Raw genomic sequence first — 22,471 nt, forward strand, 5'->3', positions numbered from 1 at the left:
GGACTCCTTTCATCTCCACCCCCTTCTTGGGGCCTGGCTCTCCCTTGTGGCCCTGGCCTCAGCCTCACCTGTAGTGCCTTCCCCCACTGCTCCCTGCACCTACCTGAGTCACTGTCCCACCCCAGCATGCCGCTCTGGCAGCAAGCCTCTCACAGACCCTCAGATCTTGGCTCACTTCTTCACACAGAGCTTGCCAGGTTCCTCCTTATATTCACATTTCAGTGACTAGTTGTCTGGTCACCTCCACTGGTGTGAGAGCTGCATGAGACCAAAGACTGTGTTTGGTTCTACCCGTTATTATACCCCTTGTACCTTAGCTCAGTGCTGAGCATAGAGAAGATGCCCAGTGAATGACCATTAATGAATGAATGAATACATCTTTCATTTCAAATCGATTGGCTTATAGGGGCACATGGGTGGTTTAGTCAGTCAAGCATTTATTTGCCTTTGGCTCAGGTCAGGATCCCAGAGTCCTGGGATCCAGCCTCGCATTGGACCCCCTGCTCAGCGGGAGGTCTGCTTCTCCCTCTCCCTCTGCTGCTCTATTTGTGCTCTCTCTATTTTTTTTTTTTTTTTTTAGTAAGGAAATTGATTGGCGTACAGATGCTAATGTATGACATAGAAGGTCCTAGGCAGTTGGAAAACAGATGAAAGATGAGGCCTTCCATTACCAGTTCCCCTTTCTGGGGCTCCTACCATGAGGCAGGTGCACATATGGGCTGCTGCTTGCTCACAGCACAGCCCTCCGGTGTGGGCTCCACTAGCCCCTCCCGCCAGACCAGAAAGCCGAGCCCTGCAGGCCATGAGAGGCAGAGAAGTCAGCCTGCAGTCTTCCTGCAGCGACTCCAAATCCTTCAAGATATGGGGGGTGATTCGGGGGAACCACAGATGTGGGGGCTCTGGTGGAGAAGGACAGGAGTTAGAAACCAGTGACAATGAGCTGCCATCTGAGTGGACAAGCACCTCAGAGCTGCAAAGAGGAAGCCAGATTCCCAGCAGTGGATGGAGCAGGGTGATGGGCTGGGGACAGTGGGAACTGCGGGTGAGGCGTGGCCAGAGCAGGAGGAAGGGTAACTCACAGTGGAGACACTGATGTGGCCTGCCTGTGATTCAGCCTCTGGGGAGCAAGGAAGCCAGGGAAAGTTCAGAGAACCCAAATCTTAAAAGATGGAAGCCAGGGATGGAACATGGCAACAGGGATTTTCTTTTCTTTTTTTCTTTTTCTTTTTTTTTTTTTTTTTAAGATTTTGCTTATTTATTCATGAGAGACACAGAATATGAGAGAGGCAGAGACACAGACAGAGGGAGAAGCAGGCCCCATGCAGGGAGCTCGATGTGGGACTCAATCCTGGGCCTCCAGGATCACAACCTGGGCTTCAGGCGGTGCTAAACCGCTGAGCCACCCAGGCTGCCCTAGGTATAGGGCATCTCAGCCCCACTGGGATAATGCCCTGAGCACTTAGCTAAGCCCGTGTGGTCCCCGTGATCTGCCCCACTCCAGCCCTGTAGCCTCGTTCTTTCCACTCCTGCTCATGAAATGTTTGCTATTGCCCAGACACCTCCGCACCCTTGCACTTGCCTACCCTTGTCTTCTCTGGTGCATCTCACTCCTTCTTCTGGTCCTGCCTCTGCTTCTTCAGACCAGAATAATCCCCCTTAGTTCTGCAAGGCTTAGCTCCAGTGTCCCCTTCACTGTGCCGGATGCCCCTTGCCTAGCTCATGCAGCAGCAACATGGACCTCTGTCACTGCCCTCACTGCACTTCTGATGCCATTTGCTTGTTTGCCTGTGGCCCCCTCTGGAGTGTAAGCTACATGTGGACGGAGACCTTGTCCTGTCTGTCTGTGTGTATCCCTTAGCACTTTTTCCAGCAACCAGCACATGGCAAGCTCCTAATAAATGTTTGCTAGCTGGCTGGATAGATGATGGGGTGAGCCATGAGATGGACAGCAGATGGATGACTGGACAAGCAGACAGGGAGGCAGATGCTTACAGAGAAGTCTGGGTGGAAGTCAGAGATTATGATTTGATGGGGAAAAATGGAAGCCATGCTCTGTGCCAGCCTCTCCTGTCTGTCTCCATGTCACCCTCCTCCTGTCTTGCCCTTCCTCCCACAGCTTTTCCTCAACCCTATGAGTATGGATGGGGCTGTTTTGCTTATCCTATCCATCAAGAGGAACCCCAAATCCAAGATGGAAGAGATTGACATTTCCGTGAGTGATCAGATAGTAGTTGCTGGTACCAGGAAGCATGGTAGTTACCATGGCCACGCTGTGTTGGCAGGTGCCAATAGCCCTGTCCCTCACAGGCCCTCACACAAGTACTCCATGAAAAGGTCACTCCTTTTGGAATACAGCTTGGCCCTCTCTTGGGGTCCTGTTAGTGGGAATAACCATTCAGTCAATAACTTTACAGTGTGAAATCACTGACCAGAACCTGAGTAGGTCTGAGAGCAGACGGTAGAAACAAAAGTGGGAGGACCCAGAGCAGACTTTGTTGACTGCCATTTCTGCTCATGGACAGCCCTGGGTCCCAGAATGGTTCCAGAATCACAGAACTTTTAGAATCTGAGAATTAACACATAGGCAAATTTGTATTTTTATTCCACGACTTGGCCTGCTGAAAGCAGAATTTAAGGGTTAACCTCCTGATGGAGGAGGGAGACTCGAGCAGGTGACATCACTGGGGCCACATGTTCTTGTCTCAATCCTCAGAGAGGTGGTAGCTTGTCCACCACTTTATACTGGCTTTTCCCCCAAAGTGATTTTACATGCTCCAGCTTCACCTGACCCCTACTCTGGGAGGTAGATAAAGTGCATTCAAGTCCTAGAGCTGCCCTTGACAAAGCACGACAATCCAGCTGGCTCAAACAATAGAAAGGTATTACCTCACAGCTCTGTAAACTAAAGCTCAAGATCAAGGCACTGGCAGGATTGGTGCCTTCAGAGGAGTGTGAGGAAGAATGTGTCCTCTCCTTCTCCCAGAGTCTAGTGCTTTGCCAGCAGTCTTTGGTGTTCCTCGACCTGTAGGAGCATCACCCTGATTTCTGCCTTCAGCGTCAGAGGGCGCTCTCCCTCTGTGCATGCCTGTCTCCATATCCAAATGCACCCCCCTTTTAATTTATTTATTCATGAGAGACACAGAGAGAGAGAGAGGCAGAGACATAGGCAGAGGGAGAAGCAGGCTCCATGCAGGGAGCCCGATGTGGGACTCAATCCTTAGACCAGATCACGCCCTGAGCCAAAGGCAGATGCTCAACCACTGAGCCACCCAGGGGTCCCCCAAATGCTCCTTTATACAAGGGACACCAGTCATAGCAGAAGATTAGGGCCTACCCCCATGACCTCATCTTACTCGATCATCTACAAAGACCCTGTTTCCAAATAAAGTCACCTTCACGGGCCCGGGGGATTAGGCCTCCAATATCTTTTTGGTGGGAACACAATCCAACCCATAACAAGAACTTTTCCTCATTTTCCGATATTCTATATAAGGAAACTGAAACAGAGAGGTTAGGTCACTTGCCCAGGACCACACAGCAAACAAGAAACACGACAAATGGTAAACCCAGGACTTCTGCCTCTTGCTCTAGAGTTCTATAAATGTACATACGGTGTTAACGTCATGTTATATAAATGCCACACAAACATGATGTTTTGCCAAGATTTTAATGCCTTGCAATAAAATCGGTGATGATATTTTGAATATAGAAGCCCAAGCTCCTTGGGCTTGGAACTGAATAATAAGTAACATTTGGACTTAGGTTTGCCACAGATTATAAAACATTAGAAAAACATACCTGCTTTTCTTTTCACTGAGTTCTCTTGCCCCTTGCTCCCCATCCCAGGCTCCTCCTTTTGCTTAAGGTCTTCCCCCGCAGAGGCCCTCTGTCCATCCTCCTCCTACAGCTCTGACCTTGCCCCACCCTGACTCTGGGTCTCAGTTACACACTCAGATTCTGTTGGCATTTGCTCTTCCTCCCTCCCCCACAGTAGTTTGGAAGGCATGCATACAGGCACTGTCTCTTGGTGTCTGAGGGAACATTAGAAATGGTGCTGTTTCATCTAACCCCAGATGGCACACGAACCCATGTGAGCTGGGATCACACTGCCACTTTACAAGCCTACCAAGGACAGACAGTCTGAATGGGCCTTTTCCTTCCCTTTTGTCATTTCTCCTGACATAGCTCTAAACAGTGTTGGGATTTCTTCATTGTAGATGAACCTTCTCTAGAACTTTCTCTAGAATATCTACAAATCAGGTTAAGCACGGGTTTAATTATTCGAAGCAGTAAGTGATTCCTCAGAAGCACATCTGAGGAATGGAGCAGGCTGACCAAACCAGTGAAGGCCAGGTTTGGTCAAACACTGCTTCACAGAACATCTCTTCTCCTGTGACCCATAACTCAGCTCTGAAGGCACTTCCAAAAGGGGAGTTTTGAGTCAGGTCAGAGTGGTTGGAAAGAGGAATCCTCGTCCAGAGCACCTGCTCCAAAGACCAATATGGTGGTGAAATGGACATTTCAGGGCTTTTGCCTCGGGACCAGCCTCCTAACCCCATAGCTGTGTCTCATCTGTCACATGCAGACAGTGATGCTCACCACCTGAGAGCAGAGCCGAGCCGACAGTATGTGACCGGCTACCGGCACTCAACTAGAGCATCTGATCAAAATCACGTGTGAACCTCACAAGTCAAATCACAGAGTCTAAGAAAGATCAACTACCCCAGTCTAGGAGCAGCACTACAGAAAAAGCTGGAAAAGACCAAAAAACAAACAAACAAACAAAAAAACCATACACCTCTGCCTTTGGCTTGGATGGACCTGGTACTGGGTGGGGGGGGGCGTCAAATGGTACGGGTGATGCCTTCCTCATGAGGGGTCCCCTCTCTCCCTGCCTCAGAATGTGCTGGTGTCTGAGCAGTTCCTAAAAATATTGGATGGGGTGTGTGCCATCCACCCCCAGCTGGACGTGGTGTACAAGGCAGTGCAAGGCCTCTCTGCCAAGAAAACGGTCCTCCTGTGGGCGAACCCCATGAAATTGATTCAGGTGAGCCCTTGCTTTCCTCTCAGAGACCCCAAGGACCCAGAGTCTCCCCTCCTGCAAAGGGTCTGCACAATCCTCTCTGATAAGGAATGTCTCAGACATGGCATATTCCTTGTGGATGTTGGATTTCCCCTCAGCAGTGCCATCCGACCCTGGAGGAAGGGGCGATCTGGGAACTGGCTGAAGTGGGAGGGGCTTGGAACAGAATGGTTTCTACCAGCCGGGCCCCTCCACTGGCTAATGTATGACCAAAGGCAAGTCACAGTGCCCTCTGGGTCCCAGTCTCTTCACCTGGAAAATGGGTAGAACAACAGGACTCACCCCAGGAGGGCTGCTGCAGAGATCCAGTTCTATGACACACACAAAAGACTGAGAGCAATGCCTGACCAATAATAAGCATCCAACAAACCCAAGCTCTTTCCAATAGCTGGTAAGGATGCCAAGATACCTGGTGAGCACAGCTATTTGGTGGCTTTAGCTAAAGAGGAACGCTCAGATCCTTTATATCTAGGGGTAACCTGCTCTTGGCCCAAGTCTTAGGTCACAGGAGGGAGATGTTACCATGGGAAAGAAAAAAATCAGACAATTTTAGAGCTGCAAGGGAGCTCACCTGGTCTGACCACCTCACAGAGTAGTACCCAGCCCAGGCAAGTGTTCCCACCCCCGGCACTCACCGGTGGCAGGGTTGATGGGCCTCTGCTGGATGCAGACTGGTTGCTATCTGGGGTGATGCCGTGCAGATGTAGGTTCTGCAGGGTTTGTGCCTCTGGGGCTGCTTCCTGCATCTTGATTGGTCTGCTCTGTGCCTTAGCTTCCAGGACTAAATAGGAGAGCTCTGCATGAAAATTATTGTTGTGTGGAAAGTTCTGGAAGGCAAGGGGGGTATTGACTATCTTCACAAGTCAGATGACATCAGACAGAACCAAGGGGAAATCTGTTTTTCAAGGGGCGCGGGATGCTCCAGGGAACAGGAACAGAGTTCTTAGGTGCAAAGTGGGGGCCCCATCCCCTGTTTAAAACAGCAAAGAAATCTCTAGGAATCTCAGAGGAATCTCAGAAACCAAACCGGATGTGCAACATAAAACATAGTCCTTCCCCTCAGGGCAGCAGTTGGAGGGAGGGTGGGAGCAACCATCTGGTTGAAAAGATGGAACAGATGCAATAACTTCTCATAGATATATGATAAATAATGAATGAGTGACAAGGGCAACAAATAGCATCAAAGTCCAGACTAGAGGCCACTGCGGGATTAAGGCAAACAGAAAAAGATGTGTCCTGGGGAAGGGCCTTGAAAAGCAGAAAGTCTTGAGGTGGGCAACGACAGGGAGGGAGTTCTGGGAATAGGTTTCCCACCCTCGAAGGAGCAGAAGTGGGTGCACACAGTCTGTTTGGGCAATGGGAACAGGACCACATGGTTCCAGGCTCCCGCAAAGCCTGTAAGTCAAGGCTGCACAGGGAGGCTGGGGCCGGATATGGTGATCCTCAGGTTCCACACTCCACATGGGGGTTTGATTCCACAGGGGAGCATGGAGCCAGCGGTAGTTGCTGGGCAGCAGGTGATGGGACTCGAGCAGGACCGAGGAATAATTTTTCAGGCAATGGGGAGGAAATAAACTGAAGGGGGTAAAGATGAAAGTGGGAACACCAATGCAGACGTTATGGTAGTATCCTAGGTATGATAACTAGTGTTCTAGAATGAAACCTCGCCTGAGAGTGGCAAAGGAGATGGAGGGACAGATGTAGGAGATACCACTATGGAGCATCTCCAGGATTTGCTGAGTGTTGGGGTATATGGTGCATGTGTGCAAGTGTGCATGTGTGTGCATGTGTGCGTGTGTTGGGAAAAGGAAGGCGGTGATGATAGGAGAGAGCCAAGGATAACCTCAAAAGTTCAAGTCCAAGGGACTAAAATAAAGGTGGTGACATTGCCAGGGGTAAGGAGGCCCTCTCCAGCCCCACCCTCCGTCCACCCCTCCCTACCCCCAGTTTTCCACAGAGGAACTCCACTGGATTTCTCCATTTCTTCACACCAGTTCTCGCTCAATCCCAGGCCTATACACATGCATGTTCCTCTGCCTGGAACACCCTTCCTCCTGCCTTCCGTGCCTCATTCATTCCTACCCTTTCTCTAAGTCTTTACTCAAGTTCATGTCCTTGGGCAACCCTTCCAGATTCCCTAGTCAGGAGTAACTAGGCCCTCTCTGAACAACTCCTCCAGGGCAGGAGCTATGATGGGTCTCATCCATAGCACCTACCAAAGTAACAGGTCCTTGTACTGGTCAAAGTTCTTGTCGCTGACCGCCCAATCCACCCTAGCTAGGTTAAACAAGGAGGGATCTACCACCAGAGACAGAGCACAGAAACATCGTGGGGGCTGGAGAAACAAGAATCTTGGTTTAGATTCTGAAAATGGCTCCCCCAAACACCCCCAAGTGGACTGCAGGATGGCTGCTGCTTCGCCATTAGCAGGAGGCTACCCAATGGGGCAGCCTGGGTGGCTCAGCGGTTTAGCACTGCCTTCAGCCCAGGTCCTGATCCTGGAGACCCGGGATCGAACCCACATCAGGCTCCCTGCATGGAACCTGCTTCTCTCTCTGCCTGTGTCCCTGCCTCTCTCTCTGTGTGTGTGTGTGTGTGTGTGTGTGTCTCATGAATCAATAAATAAAATCTTAAAAAAAAAAAAAAAGGAGGCTACCCAATGGAGAGTCACCCACTGAATCAGGACCACCCTCCAGCTGCCCACGGCCTGCTGTCTCTAAATCAGACCTCTCACACAAGAGTCACCCAGGTGCTTGGTGAAAGCCATCCCATTCCAACCCCTAGCTGAAAGGGGGTTGGGGGAATGTCGATGTCGCGCTCTGCAGCCTCAGCGTGGAAGAGCAGGGTGCCATGGGGGAAGTGGAGGTGTGTTGGCTCACCCACCCATGGTATCTGCCACGGCACCTACGGTGTTGACAGCGTCGAGCAGACTGAGAATCACCTGGGATGTGTTGGACTGAGGTGCCAGTGGGTGTCAGCCTGGACTTGTGAGCAACTGTTGAGGATCCAGAAGTAGAGTCACCCCAGGGGGAGAGGCAGTGCACCCCAGAGTAGGAAGTGTGGGGAAAGGGGAAAGAAGAGGCAGGGGCCAAGAACTGGTCCCAGAGGAGTTCCCCTGTGAGCAGGATGCCTGCAGAAATGTCTAGCAGTATGGCTGGACCTTACGGGCTTTTTGAGAGTGGGAGGGGAAGAGAAACAAAAAGATACTTAAAAAGGACCCCAGAGGAATGTTTTATGATACTGAGAAGGGGTTCACGATGTATTAGTACGCTGTATTTTATAAAACACTATGTACAATAGAAAGATGATGGATGGGGACACCAGGGTGGCTCAGCGGTTGAGCACCTGCCTTCAGCTCAGAGTGTGATCCCTGTCTGGGGATCAAGTCCCATATCGGGCTCCCTGCGAGGAGCCTGCTTCTCCCTCTGTCTGTGTCTCTGCTTCTGTGTGTCTCTCATGAATAAGTAAATAAAATCTTTAAAAAAAAAAAAAAGAAAGAAGATGGATGGATGGATGGATGGATGGATGGATGCATGGATAGATAATAGATGATAGGTAGACAGAAAGAAAGATAGGTGGGCCAAACAGCATGGACTCTAATCCTTCCCTCTTTGGAGCCACGTGGAGATCCTGCTCCGTGGAGTGGGGGCTCCTGGAAACTGAGCAAACCCACAGAACCATCACGGCACGCCGCTTGCCACACCTCACTCTGTGCAGGGCGGCTGCTAACACCCAGGAGACTCAGGCTCCCCAGTCGGCCTCCTTCCGCCCTCTGCTTGCCAGGCCACCCTTTGGTGGGAGGTGGCGGCGGGTGGGGGGTGGTATTAATAGATGTTATAAAATCAAGTGTTTGCTCCTGGTGTCTCCTGCTTCTCCCAGAGCTATGCCGACCAGCACAAGATCACAGTCTTAGACTTCTTCAAGAGCCTGAGCCCTGATGGAAAGATGACGATGCCTGTGGGCAATTTCCGGAAAGCCATAATACTGGTGTGCTGACCCCCAGGGGCTACAACCAGTATCTGTGTGTCTGTCTTTGTCTGTGTGTCTATCTGTGAGTGTGTGTCTCTCTGTGTCTGTATGTGTCTGTGTATCTCTGTATCTCTGTGTGTGTGTCAGTGTGTCTCTGTGTGTCTTTGTGTGTATCTGTGTGTCTGCATGCATCCGTATGTCTGTGTAACTGTGTGTGCCTGTGTGTGTCTGTGTGTGCATATGTGTCTGTGTGTGTGTGTCTGTGTCTCTGAGTGTGTCTGTGTGTGTGTCTCTGTGTCTGTGTGCCTCTGTGTGTGTCCATGTTTTTCTGTGTGTATCCGTGTGTCTCTGTGTGTCTGTGTGTGTGTCTGTGTGTCCTTGTGTGTCTGTGTCTGTGTGTGTGTGGCCCTGGGGAGGGCTAGGCAGGGAGCTCCACTGACCGGGCCTGTTCCGTCCACCTCTTCAGCAGGACAAGGTCCCCCTCAACCTGTACCAGGTCAGGGAGCTGGTAAAGAAGCTGAGTGACAAGCCCGACACGGTGAACTTCAGGTCAGTCCAAGCCAGCGGCCACCCTCCCCTGCTTCTGCCCCTCGCGAGCCCCCACCTCTCCACCAGGCGCCCTGGTTGATCTGCGCCCCAAGGGCCACCGTGTCTGCCTGTGACCAGGGACGACCTCCGCAGGCTCCCTGGCTCCCAGGCGGCCCCACTGTCTGCCTCCGCACTTCCATTCACACTCCACGCAGAGCTTCAGCCTCCACCATGTGCTCCTGGCTGTGGGGCCAGGTTCTGGGGACATGGTGTCACAGCTGAACAGGAGGTGACGCAGCGGAGCCCGTGGCTAGGCCCTGGAGTGGTGACAGGTGTTTGCCGGGTACCCAGTAGGCCAGAGAGGATCTCCCGGGCAAGTACGGAAGGTGCAGGCCACTCCGCTGTGGACAGTGATGTCCTGTGACAGAAGCTGTGTTCCTTAAAGAGACAGAAAAGGGCCGGGACAGCAGCAATAAGGCAGCGACTCCCTCCGTGAGCCCTTCCCGCAGCCCCTTCCTCTGCGGGCACCGGGCCTGCCCACGAGCCCCGCAGCGCCGTCCTCCCCGCCGTCCTCCCCCGCGGCCCAGACGATGAAGCTGAGCTTTGGAGAAAGGCAGCACAGAAGCTCAGCGTGTGCATACAGGGGCAGCCGTGGCCTTTGAAGCCACGTCTATGTGCTTCCAGAAGCTGCCCCACCAGCTTGGGCTCCCATCTAGCCCTGCAGCTTTGTGTTCTTGCGGTGTCCTTAGGGAGCGCTACCCGAGCCATCCCCTCTGGCCCTGCTCCACAAGCCTTCCCCGGGTCCCTCTGTCCTATGCCCCGACTGATGCCTCCGGTGGGGAGAAGCCAGGCAGGGACAGGCGGGGCAGACTGACCCATCTGCACACCCTGCTTCTAGTAAAGGGTGCAGCCGCACCCAGGGCTCTCAGTCTCCAAGTCTTTAGCATGGGGTTATGACCCCAGCACCCGAGAGGGTTTGTAAGGCCTAAATGGGGACAATGCATGCGAGAGGCTGGCACATGTCACCCAGCAAAGGGACCCTTCAAGATGCCTCGCACGTCTGCCACACCATTCCCATCTGCCCTCCCTGACGTGATGATGCTTCTTGTGCCTTGGGAAGTTGGTGGAAAGTGCCCGGGCAGAGCCTGAGAGACCAAGTTCTGGGTCCGCAGACGAGTTCAAGTGGTCATCAGGAGGCAGTCCTGGGGCTTGGGTCCCCGAGTCTTGGGAACTGAGGGGAGGTCTCTGATGCACCCTGCAAATTATCCCTCAGCTCTGTTAGTTCTGATTGAAGAGCAGAGTGGTCACTTTTATTGTCGCGTGGATTTTTTTATCTTCATTTTTGTTACAAACACTATCTACTCGTGAAAATTCTAAATCCACAGCAGTGTAGCAAGAAGAAGGTGAACGTCCTCTTTTATCTCCTCCCTACAGAGCACTCTGCCTCCTGGAGTACTCATGAGCAAATCCAGGGCACGTTTCCCTACCTTTCCCATGACCCACGATCAAGTGTGCACGTATGTGCGCACGTGTGTGCGTGTGAGATAGTGGTTTAGAACGTGGCCTCGGACGCCAGATCACCCGAGTCCCAAGCCCAGGTCCACTCCTGTGCAAGTCACTCGACCTCCCTGGGCTTCAGCTTTCCCATGTGTACTATGAGCTTAGAACACTACCCATGGCATAGGAGCTTCTGAGGAGTAAATGGATTAATGCCTATAAAGCATGTAGAACTTCACCTGGCATGTGGTAGGCCCCGCATACACATATGTTTTCTTCTATATTATTTTACCCTCACAAACACACAGTTTCTTATTTATCATAAATAGAACCATGTTATCACGTTCCTCTGAACTTGCTTTGCCTTCCAGGATGCCTTGGCGATCTTTCCGTGTTTGTACATTTAGATCCATCGCAGTCGTTTTAAATGTCGTTTTAAATGCCATGTGCTATTTCAATAGCACAGAAGGCTCATTATTTAACCTCATTTTTATGGGCATTTATTTCCGTGGTCTTCCTACGACAAATAATACTGTAACCAGCATCCTTTTGGTGTTTGCACACATGACTCTCTCCGACAAGGGCTCGGTGGTGGGGAGCCGGTGTGATCTCTGGGTCAAAGGGTGTGCACATTCTAAATTGCCATCTAGTGCTAAACCCTTGCCAATAATGTAAACCAGCTCTATGCCCTGTCGCCGAGCTGGCACAGAAACTCAGCTGTGTCCAACCCTCTGCCACAATGAGGGGCAGGTCCTCTAATGGTCTTGCTTGGATCTGAGTCTGCACTGGTACTCAGTGTCATCCCCTTACCTTTCAAACCAGTTTGTTGAAAACGGTGAAGCCCTAGCAACCAGTCTGGTCTGGAAAGAAGTCCTGGTGACAGAGACGTCCTGGCAAGTCGGATGGTGGCAGGGAGGAGGCGGAGATCTGTCTGAAACCTCCGTAGACAAAATTCAAGGCCAGACTGTAAGCGAGCCAATAAAGTCTGGCTGGGTCCCAGTGTCTCTGGGCTGCTGGTGGTGGTGTGCCCTTCCCCAGGGGCCGCACCCCCCTGCTTTTAGTGACCAGCAGGGGGTGCATCCAAGGCGGCCTTGGTGGGAGCTGCGAAGACAACTTGGGAATGCGATGGGGTTGCTAGGCAGCAGGAGAAAAGAAAAAGCGGGGGAGTGGAAGGAAGAGGAGATCAATGCACAAAGGCGGTCATCAGAGCAAATGTAAACTGTGTCAAGGAGAGAGATTTCTGAGCTGCGGGAGGCAGTGGCTGAGGGAACAGATGCTCAGGACGGGGACCTTTAGAAGCAAATGCTGAGGGGCCATGTGGAGAGAGCCCAGGATGGGAGACAGAGGGACCTGGCATGTAGTCGAGGCCCAGCACTACTTAGCCACCTGACCTTGGAGCCTTATGCTTCCATCTGAAAAGTAGGACAGCTGAACTAAAGGCTTTCCACTCTGTTCTGGGGATCTACTCTTCTGCGTTCCTTTTTTTTTTTTTTTTTTAAGATTTTATTTATTTATTCATAGAGACACACAGAAAGAGAGAGAGAGAGGCAGAGACACAGGCAGGGAGAGAAGCAGGCTCCACGCAGGGAGCCCGACGTAGGACTCTATCCCGGGGTCTCCAGGATCACTCCCTGGGCCGAAGGCGGTGCTAAACCGCTGAGCCACCTGGGCTGCCCTGTGTTTCTTTTTAAAATTCCTTGGAAGCTAGGGAGACACCTAGTGTAGAGCAGGGATAGTCAGGAACAGCATGTGCTGAGCAGGCGGGGGTGGGGGGCAGTTGTCTTTGTGGATGAACAAGGGCATCCTCACATGTTTATTGAATTGTCGACTGCATTGTAGACTGAATAATCTTGTACCTCTACAGCACTGCATAGTGCCTGGCACATGATAGATGCTCAATAAATACCCATGGAATGAACAGACACAGTCACCTGGCAGTTATTTTGGGCAAGGGGTGGAAAAGTGGGAAAATTGGGGGATAACCGAGAACCGACACCTCAGAGCATGGGGAAGCCCTGGACCGGCATCTATGCATCCAGTCACCCACCCTTGGGTTTCACTTTGCTTCCCCAGGGGTGGAGCTGATGCCAAGGCCTCTCCGCCCATGTGTCAGGATTGTTATTTGAAATCATGTACGTGCCCCCTCCTCACAGTGCACCTTCCTTCATCAAGGTCTCAGCCTAAAATTGAATTTCCACTAATCTGGTGCCATATAGGAGCTTGGAGTCAAAATTCAGACCATAGAAGAAAATAAAGAAATCTAATAAGGGATTTGGGGGCTGAAACCCACATCTACCATACTCATCAGGGTATGTAGATGTCTTTTGCTCCACCCCACAAATAAATCGAATCCCCTTGAAGTCAGGCTGTGTCTTTTAAGTCTATTATAATCTATAAACTTCCCCCCATCAAGTCGCCTCCCATACTTAGCATCCAAGAACTGCTGGGGTCTGAGTGGAACCCTGAGGGTTTTGAAGTCACAAAGTACCAGAATTTGTGGACTATAGACTATGGATCGGTAAAAACAGCAAAGTTTTCTCAAGACTTTGTAATCCATCTCTTGCATAAAATGAAAAGGCAGCAATCTTCTGATCAAAGGTTACTTTTCGTTTGGGTAGCTTTGGGGAAATTATGGAGATATAGGGCAGCTAAAATCCACCCCCACCCCCACCTCCCACCTTCCAAGCCAGCCCCTGGACACACTGCAACCCCCAAGTGAGTGAAGGATGGCCAAGCCCACGTCAGCCGCAGCCGGGGAGCCTTCCCTAAGTGGGATTAATTCCTATGATTGGCCACTAGGTGTCAGGTCAGCTCCAAAAGTCCTGGTGAGTACTTGGCTCCCAGAAATTAGAGACCGCTTTGCAACCCTTGCAACCTTTGCACTTTCCACGATTTCCCAAACCTCTGCCCTCCTCCCAAACCCCCCCCCCCGCCCCCTGCAAGAACCTGACATGAAATCTGAGCCCTGATGGGTCCAGCAGCCTGACCCTCGGGCAGACTCAGCGTCGTCATCATAGATTGAGGTTTCTAACTACATTTGCACCCTTGCTACAAGGAAGAAAATCAGAAGCTGGTAAAAACTCTATAAACAGTCCTGGGGCACCTGGGTGGCTCCGTGGTTGAGTGTCTCTGGCTCAGGTTGTGATCCCGGGGTCCTGGGATCAAATATTGCATCAGGCTCCCCTCAGGGAGCCTGCTTGTCCTTCTATGTCTCTGCCTCTCTGTGTGTGTCTCTCAGGAATAAATAAAATCTTAAAAAAAAAAAAAAAAAAGCAAAACAGTCCTCAGTCAGCCCACTCTGGAGCTGGGCAAGACCACAGGAGGAGACAGTGCTTCATTTGGATGGGACTGCCCAACTGTCATCCTCTGACTACTGGAACGTGCATCCAGAGGCTGGGAGACCCAAGCAGGAGCCGCAAGCCCAAGGCGGAGGGAGAGGAAACTTGCAGAAGTAGGAAAGGCTGGTAGGTTGAAATGGCCCAGAGGCACTGGCCCGCACTGAAGGGGGGTCAGGCTGCAGCCGACCCAGGGAAACAGCACCCTGCCTGTGCCCCTCCTTCATACCCTAACTCAGCTTCGTGTTAGCACTAACTTTTTGCTCCTCACAGAAACCTTGTACAGAAGGTCTGGCCTTACTCCCATTTTACAATTGGGGAAATGGAAGCATGCAGAAGTTAAGCATCTCATTCAAGGCTTTTGCTGGCCAATAGGGAGGCTGAGATTAAGACCCTAACAATACAGCTCTGGCTCTCTGGTGTCTTAACCACTGTACTTCCTGGCCCTTGATGGCTTCCATGCTTCAGCTTCAGATCAAGACAGGGAAGTTTAAATGCACTTACTCTGTTTATATTCTTTCTGCAACATAGTGAGGAATAACTAAATTAATGAGCAAGCATGAGCTCCAGGCTGGACTAGCCAACAGGAGAGGGGCAAAGCCAGATGGTAATGTTCTATTACAGCTGATTCCTCAAGGTCAGGTTGATAGGCTTTCCCTGTCCCCAGTATTATTCAGAAATTGCACTAAGGGAGGTACGATGGGAGAACAGAAGGAAGCGTGTGGAAAGTTCTGTGTATCAGCATCATAAAGTGCTTAAGCACACAGAACCTGGCATTGACGTTTCTGGGTTCGAATTCTGCTTGGCTTTACCACTTGCCCTTGCCGGCTCTGTGACTTTGAGCAAGTCCTCAGCCTCTCTGAATCTCCATTTCCTCATCTGTAAACAGAAACAAGAATAGATCCCCTCCCTCACAGGACTGTCATGAAGAGTTACTGAACTCCTGCATGTGAAACACAGCCCAAGGCCTCTGGCACACAATGAGCGCTTCTTGTAAGGATGACCTCATTGCACTGGGTGTTCCTTTCCAAGAGGGAGGGGGTGAGAGGAGCCCTAGGTCCAGCAAACCGGGCAGCCGTCTTTGAAATATTCAAAGATATTTAATATCTTTGAATATTCAAAATATTCAAAATTACTGGTCCTTTGAAACACCATGGGAAGCATTCTAATCTCAGGCTTTGGTTTAAGGCTTGCATTAAAAATTTTTTTTAATTTGTCCAGAATCTTTTTTTTTAATTTTATGTATTTATTTGACAGAGAGAGAGCAAAAGCAAGGGGAGCAATAAGTGGAGGAAGAAGGAGAAGCAGGCTCCCCTGGTGGAGCCGGGAGCTTGACGCAGGGCTCGATCCCAGGACCCCGGGATCATGACCTGAGCCAAAGACAGACACCCAACAACTGAGCCACTCAGATGCCCCAGAATCCTTTTGAAAGATTTTATTTATCTATCTATCTATCTATCTATCTATCTATCTATCTTTTTTTTTTTAATTTTTTATTTATTTATGATAGGCACACAGTGAGAGAGAGAGAGGCAGAGACACAGGCAGAGGGAGAAGCAGGCTCCATGCACCGGGAGCCCGACGTGGGATTCGATCCCGGGTCTCCAGGATCGCGCCCTGGGCCAAAGGCAGGCGCCAAACCACTGCGCCACCCAGGGATCCCTATCTATCTATCTATCTATCTATCTATCTATCTATCTATCTATCTATTTATCTATTTATTTATTTACTTATTTATTTTTTTGAGAGAGAGTGTATGTGCCTGGGGAGGGGGGTAGACAGAGGGAGAGGGAGAAGCAGACTCCCTGCTGACTGCAGATCCTGACACAGGGCTCCCTCCCAGGACCCTGAGATCAGGACCTGAGCCCAAGTCACACGCTTAACCGAATGAGCCACCCAGGAACCCCCTGTCCAGAATCTTAAGGATTGGACGGATGTGGGGACGACCAGCAGCACTGTGTGGACAGTGCAGGGGACACAGCAGCCATCTGGCATTTTTCTCAGCTGCTGAGGTCTGAAGCCCTCTTCCTGGGCTGGGAACGCCTTGCCTTGGGGGAGGGACAGCTGGGACTTGCGGCTGGGACCCCGGATCATGCCCTACACCAGACACTGACTCTCTGAGCTAGATTCAGGAGCTGGCATCCCAAAGAGCCAAGTGATGTGGGAAACCAAGGCAGAAGAGAAATTATTAAATTTCCTCACTCCCTACAGGCCCTTGACAAGTCCCTAAAACAGGCAGAGTGACATTCCTCTAGGGACTCAGCGACCTCAATGTTGATACTTTGCTGAGGGCAAAAAGACAAACCTAGCCCGGTCCCCAGGATCCTATAAGTCTACTTTAATATATAAAAATTCCTTTAGAAATGTTATCTCTAAAGCCCCTAAGATACATGTTGGCAATCCTCCCCCAAGCATGTGACCCACCGATATACATCTGAAGGGTCTCATGACTCGGGTTTTATTAGACGGTAATAAGTGACCTTTCCCAACAATAGCCAGCCCCCTCAAGGTCCTGGGAACCTTACTTCCAAAATTCCTTAAAGACTACATTTTTCCTAACCCCCTCCCAACTTATCTCTAAAGGGCCACTCCTCATGACCCCGGTGCGGGTCCTCCTGCCCTTGGGTCCTGTCCCTGTGCTTTAATGAAACCACTTTTTGCACCAACATCTCCAGAATTCTTTGTTGGCCGTCAGCTTTGGACCCTAATGTCTTTTACGTGGCAAGGACCACAGCGAATTCTCTGGAACAGCTGCAGCAGGGCAGCCAGATGAGCACTCGGGGAGGCGGCGTTGTCGGGGACACAGAGCCTGGGGGTCAGCCGGGTGAGCGCAGCCTCTGCCGCGTGGCTGTGGCTGCAGTGGCAGCTGCCGTGTCCTCAGGGGACCGGGCCGCCTTGCCAAGGATGGGGGCGGGAGGGGCTTGGGATTGGTTTTGTTTTGATTAGTTTTGTGTTAAACAAAATCAAACAATGATTAGCAAGGCAAGTCCACATCGGAAACACTGGCTGCACACCAGTGGCCTTGAGCCACAGGAAGGGAACACTTCTCCTTCGGGAACCAGACGTCCTGGAGCGGGGTGGAAGCCAGGGGGGCTGGGAGGCCCACCTTGACGTCTCGTGGTTTGCCTTTATTTATTTTTTATTTTTTTGGATTTTTTTTTCCCTTTTAAGGAGGGTCAGTAGTATGGCCCTTGGAGGACTACCTCTGAGGTTCGGCCCCACCTGAGGGAGTGTGCGGAGGAGCCGGCTGCTGAGGTGGCCCGGATGAATAAGCCCTAACTCTTGTGCGTGTGTACGTGTGTTGTGGTATAATCAAGAACATCCTGGGTCTTTCTCCCAGTTCCTGCTACCAACTTTAAAAACTCTTGGGGGGGTGAGGGTGGCATACAGGGGACGCAGTCGGTTAATTGTCCAACTCTTGGTTTCAGCTCAGGTCAGTTGTGGTCTTAGGGTCCCCACATCTGGCTCTGAGCTCAGCATGAGTCTGCTTGAGACTCTCTCTCCCTCTCCCTCGGCCCCTCCCCACACCTCTCTCTCTAAAATAAAGGAATGTTTTTAAAAATCTCTTGGGGCACCTGGGTGGCTCCATCAGTTAAGCATCTACCTACAGCTCAAGTCATGATCTCAGGGTCCTGAGATAGAGCCCCACATTGGGCTCTCTGCTCTGCGAGGAACCTGCTTCTCCACCTCCCTCTTCCCCTCCCACCCTGCTTGTACTCTCTCTCTCTCTCTCTCTCAAATAAATAAATAGTCTTTAAAAAAAAAAAAAGAAGAAGAAGAAGTCTTGGAATTTCCTGAGTGGCAGGAGTGTCATTGTTATGCTAATGAGGTGACCCAGGGTGGGCCCCTTCATAGCTTCCTGAAGCTGGTGACCTGGAGGACCAAGCAGGGAGCAGAGGAAGGAACTTCCAGCCGATGGGAGAGGGGGTTGGAGATTGAGTTCAGTGACGCAGCCAGGGTTCAGTCATTCCCACCTAAGGAATCTCCCGTGGGAACTCTGGGCGGGAGCCTCAGGGGAGCTTCCTGGGAGGGGAGCGCCTTGCTGTGCTGGGCAGGGAGGGCACGGAGGCGCTGCATTCCCTTCCGGATCGGCCCTGCACACATCTTCAGGCTCTGGCCCTTGATAATAAAACTGTAATCCTAAGTATAGCACCTGTAGTGAGTCCTGTGAGTGTTCCAGGGAATTCTCCAGCCTGAGGGGGTCCTGGGGAACCCCCTTGCAGCTGGCATCTGAAGGAGCCTGTAGGGGCTACTGAGCCCTGAACCTGTGAGTCCCACGCTGGCTCTGGTGGGACTGCCCTCGCCCCAGGTGTGGTGGAAATGGAACCCGGGGACGTGAATGCATTAGCACGTTTGAATTATAGAGACATAAAGTGTGTGCTCAGATATGTCCGTGACCAACAAGAGGGTATCTATGCCCAACGAGAGGGGCTTCCTCGTGTCCTAACCCCCCGATCCACCTGCTTTGGATTGCGGGCGACCTGACCACCAAACTCAACCTGCAGCCCCTGCAGGGTTGTACCCCTCCTGGCTGTTCCTCCGATATCCCAGGAGAGGGCGCTCCAACCTCACAGGTCCTCCCCCTCCCGCTTGCTTCAGCCCTCTAAGGTGGGGTTGGGGTGCTGCACAGAAAAAAAAAAAAAAGATAGGACCCCAGACTGGCTCCAGGGAATCAAATACAGATGACTGAAGAGGGCAGCCGTGCCCCTGGCTGGCTTCAGTGACACTGGTCATACCAGAGGAGCGTGGGCCTGAGCTCTCCAGCCACCCGGAGAGCAAGTTTCTCCACCCAGGGCAGCTCCAGGTTCTGGGCAGGGCCCAGCTGTACCATCTCGCGGGACCTCTTCACAAAATATAAATTTACAAATACAATATGAGGAGGGTGCCTGGGTGGCTCAGTGGTTGAGCATCTGCCTTTGGCTCAGGTCGTGACCCCAGGGTCCTGGGATTGAGTCCCGCATCAGGCTCCCTGCAGGGAGCCTGCTTCTCCCTCTGCCTGTGTCCTGCCTCTGTCTCTCTCTATGTCTATCATGAATAAATTTAAAAATCTTTAAAAAAAATAATAAAAAATTGGGATCCCTGGGTGGCGCAGCAGTTTGGCGCCTGCCTTTGGCCCAGGGCGCGATCCGGAAGACCCTGGATCGAATCCCACGTCGGGCTCCCAGTGCATGGAGCCTGCTTCTCCCTCTGCCTGTGTCTCTGCCTCTCCCTCTCTCTGTGTGACTATCATAAATAAATAAAAATTAAAAAAATAATAATAAAAATATAAAAATAAAAAAATTTTAAAAATATTCATGAGAGATACAGAGAGAGAGGCAGAGACACAGGCAGAGGGAGAAGCAGGCTCCCTGCAGGGAGCCCAACATGGGACTTGATCCCTGGTCTCCAGGATCACACCCCCGGCCAAAGGCAGGCACCAAACTGCTGAGCCACCCAGGGATCCCCTCTCATGAATAAATAAATAAAATCTTTTTTTAAAAAAATACAATATGAGGTATAGTAACTTGATGTTTATTTGGAATGAGGGAAAAAAATCACAAAAGCCACGCTTTCTAAAAGCTGATAGTGGCCTGAATGTGAGATCCTCCCTGGGTCTTGGGAGAGAGTCTCACAAAGTGAGGGTCCCTGCAGCTCCAGCCTCTTCAGCTTCTTTACGGGTGCAGGTAACTCCACCACTGCCTGCATCTGCCCCCGAATGAGGAGTCCAGCCTGCTTCCTGAGCCCACCCTGCCGCTAAAATATGCTAGAAAGACGCAGCTCGAGCCAGCTGCCTGTCTGGGTCTCCACGCCTCTGTCCCAGCCACTGCCCTTGGAGCAGCCAGTTGTAGCCACACCATGACCGTGTGCATGGCTTGCTGCTGTCCCTTCCCTCCCTGCCACACCCCAGAATCGGTCACCTCCATCCCCTCCGGCTTTTGAGGCACAAGGTGGTTCCCTGGCTTCTTCCTCCTTGAGTCCTGGTTTCAGTGAATCCTCGTTCCACCTGCATTATCTCAAGATTGTAAAACTCACAGCCCCGATATGCCTTTCCTAAGGGCACTGTGATGCAGGAAATAACCTTTTTCTTAAAATCCGTGGTTTATGCGAGTGTGGGGGTGGGGTAGGGAGTGTAACTACATCCATTTGTTTATACTACAGTGTAAGTGACTTCAATAAAATTCAATAAACATTTATTAAGAGTTTACCCCATGTCCAGTGCTATTGTGGGTGTTTGGGATACATCAGCGAATAAAACAAAACCCATCCCTTACATGGAGTTTACACTCCAGCAGGAAGAGACTGACCACAAACAAGACATACAATCAATAAGTGAGTCATACGGTATGTGAGAAGATATTAAGTGCCATGAGTGGGGGGGAGGGGAATGAGCCGGAGAAGGAGGTTCAGGAAGGTCATTGCTGGGGGTGGGGTGGACTGGGAGAGGTTATAATTTCAGGCAGGTAAAGAGTGGTATTTGAGCAATGACTTGAAGAACACCTGGTGGAAGAGCTTTGCAGGCTGAGCAAAGACCCCAAGACAGGCGTGTGCCTGTGCAGGACTAGGGTGCTGGCCTGTGTAGCCGGAGCAGAGTGAGGGGAGAAGGCTGCTCGGTGTGTGGGGAGATGGGATGAGGTTGGAGGCAAGGGCCAGCCCAGGAGGGGTTCCGAGGGTCACTAGAGAACTCGGGGCCTGGGTGACATGTGCCTTTGCAGAGTTTGGGGCAGCAGGGGGCATCCTCAGACATCTTTTGAAAGGGTGTTTTGGGCTTTGCTGGGTTAAGATTGACTTTAAGGACTCAAAGGCACAATCAGGAGAGTCACTAGCAAGGTTATTACAACAATCCAGGCAAGAGCTGAAGGGGGAAGCTGTAGGGTGATGGGGATGCTGGGGGTGCCAGACCCTGGATGTATTTAATGATGGCGCCAACAAGATTCCCCAACAGAGGGGGTGCCTGGGTGGCTCAGTCAGTTAAGTGTCTACCTTTAGCTCAGATCATGATTTTGGGGTCCTGGGATCACCGAAGTTTGGGGCCCAAACATGAGGAAAAATAAAATCTTCATCATCGACCTGAGAAAACCTCAATGGGGCAGATTTGAGTGTTGGGGGGTGGAGAGAAAGAAAACCAGAATTGATTCAGGGGTGTTCATGAGCTATGGCAAGGAGGCGTCACACAGGCATTCGGAATCCAAGAATGAGCTTTGGGGGCAGGATCAGGACTGGGGAGTGTGCTTGGGATTTCGGCGAGACAGTATCTAATGCCAGGAGACAGCCGGAGCACCTCATCTCTCCAGCCTGCAGAGCTGTGGGGAGAAAAACCTCTGCTGCTTATACGCACCCCCTCCCCAGCAGCGTGAACAAACTGAGACTAAATGGGGCAGGGGGGCAGGTGCTCCCCCCGTCTTCTAGTCAGAGCTGAGAATGCCCGGCGCTCGCTCTCCCGGCCTCCCTTGCAGCTAGCCACGCTCCGGTGACCCAGGTGGGCTAGGAGATGTGAAGGGCAGGCCACTAGGGCTTGTGGGAAAATCTTTCCTCCTTGATGCAAGGAGCAGCGACAGGGAGAGCCTGCTCCTCCACTCCGCTTCTGGACCTGATTGTGCGAGGCTGTGGTATCCATCACGTGGCCGGGGAGGTGGCATCACAAAGATGCTGAGGACAGCAGGGCAGAAAGACGGGACGAGCCTGGCTTGGGTGACATCACTAGGTTGCTAGGCAACCCTGCCTCACACCTACCCTGTGAAGTGAACCAATAAATGTCTCTCTGCCCGGGCTTCTTGGAGTTGAGTTCTGTTACTTGCACCAAAGCATCCTGGGAGACACGGATCACCCTCCCCACGCTTCGTGTACGCACCGTCCCCGTGTGCCTGCTGCCTGGTGACGCGGGGCCCTCCCCTACCGGACTGTGAGCCCCTTGAACCTAGGGCCGGGTCCCCATCCGTGATCCCCAGCCTTGGCAACATGCCTGCGACAGAGGAGGGGCTCAGAGATATTTGAGGAGCACATTTGAAGAATGGAAGACAGGGTGCGGGATCCCTGCTCTCAGCAGCCCGGCTGTTGGGTTTCCCGAGAGCCGCTCCAGCAG

The 22,471-nt window shown here is 51.6% G+C and overlaps 1 protein-coding gene across 9 annotated transcripts in view; it reads left to right on the forward strand.

The window, feature by feature from the left end:
• The window catches only part of LRRC74A (leucine rich repeat containing 74A), a 34,320-nt gene extending 22,241 nt beyond the window's left edge, over nucleotides 1-12,079 (forward strand). For 5 of the 9 annotated variants that reach the window (XM_025443699.3, XM_025443697.3, XM_035719664.2 and 2 more), the window contains 5 exons: nucleotides 2,117-2,212; nucleotides 4,901-5,047; nucleotides 8,963-9,070; nucleotides 9,519-9,601; nucleotides 9,796-10,887. In XM_025443699.3, coding sequence (XP_025299484.3) covers nucleotides 2,117-2,212; nucleotides 4,901-5,047; nucleotides 8,963-9,070; nucleotides 9,519-9,601; nucleotides 9,796-9,862 — 501 coding nt within the window. In that variant the 3' untranslated portion in view covers nucleotides 9,863-10,887. Of the gene's footprint in view, nucleotides 1-2,116; nucleotides 2,213-4,900; nucleotides 5,048-8,962; nucleotides 9,071-9,518; nucleotides 9,602-9,795; nucleotides 10,888-11,899 lie in introns of those variants that run through there. The other 4 variants (XM_025443698.3, XM_025443701.3, XM_025443700.3 and 1 more) reach the window with 4 other exon arrangements.
• Nucleotides 12,080-22,471: the final 10,392 nt, after the last annotated feature.

The sequence above is a fragment of the Canis lupus genome, chromosome 8, assembly GCF_003254725.2.
Source record: "Canis lupus dingo isolate Sandy chromosome 8, ASM325472v2, whole genome shotgun sequence".
Classification (NCBI taxonomy): Eukaryota; Metazoa; Chordata; class Mammalia; order Carnivora; family Canidae; genus Canis; species Canis lupus.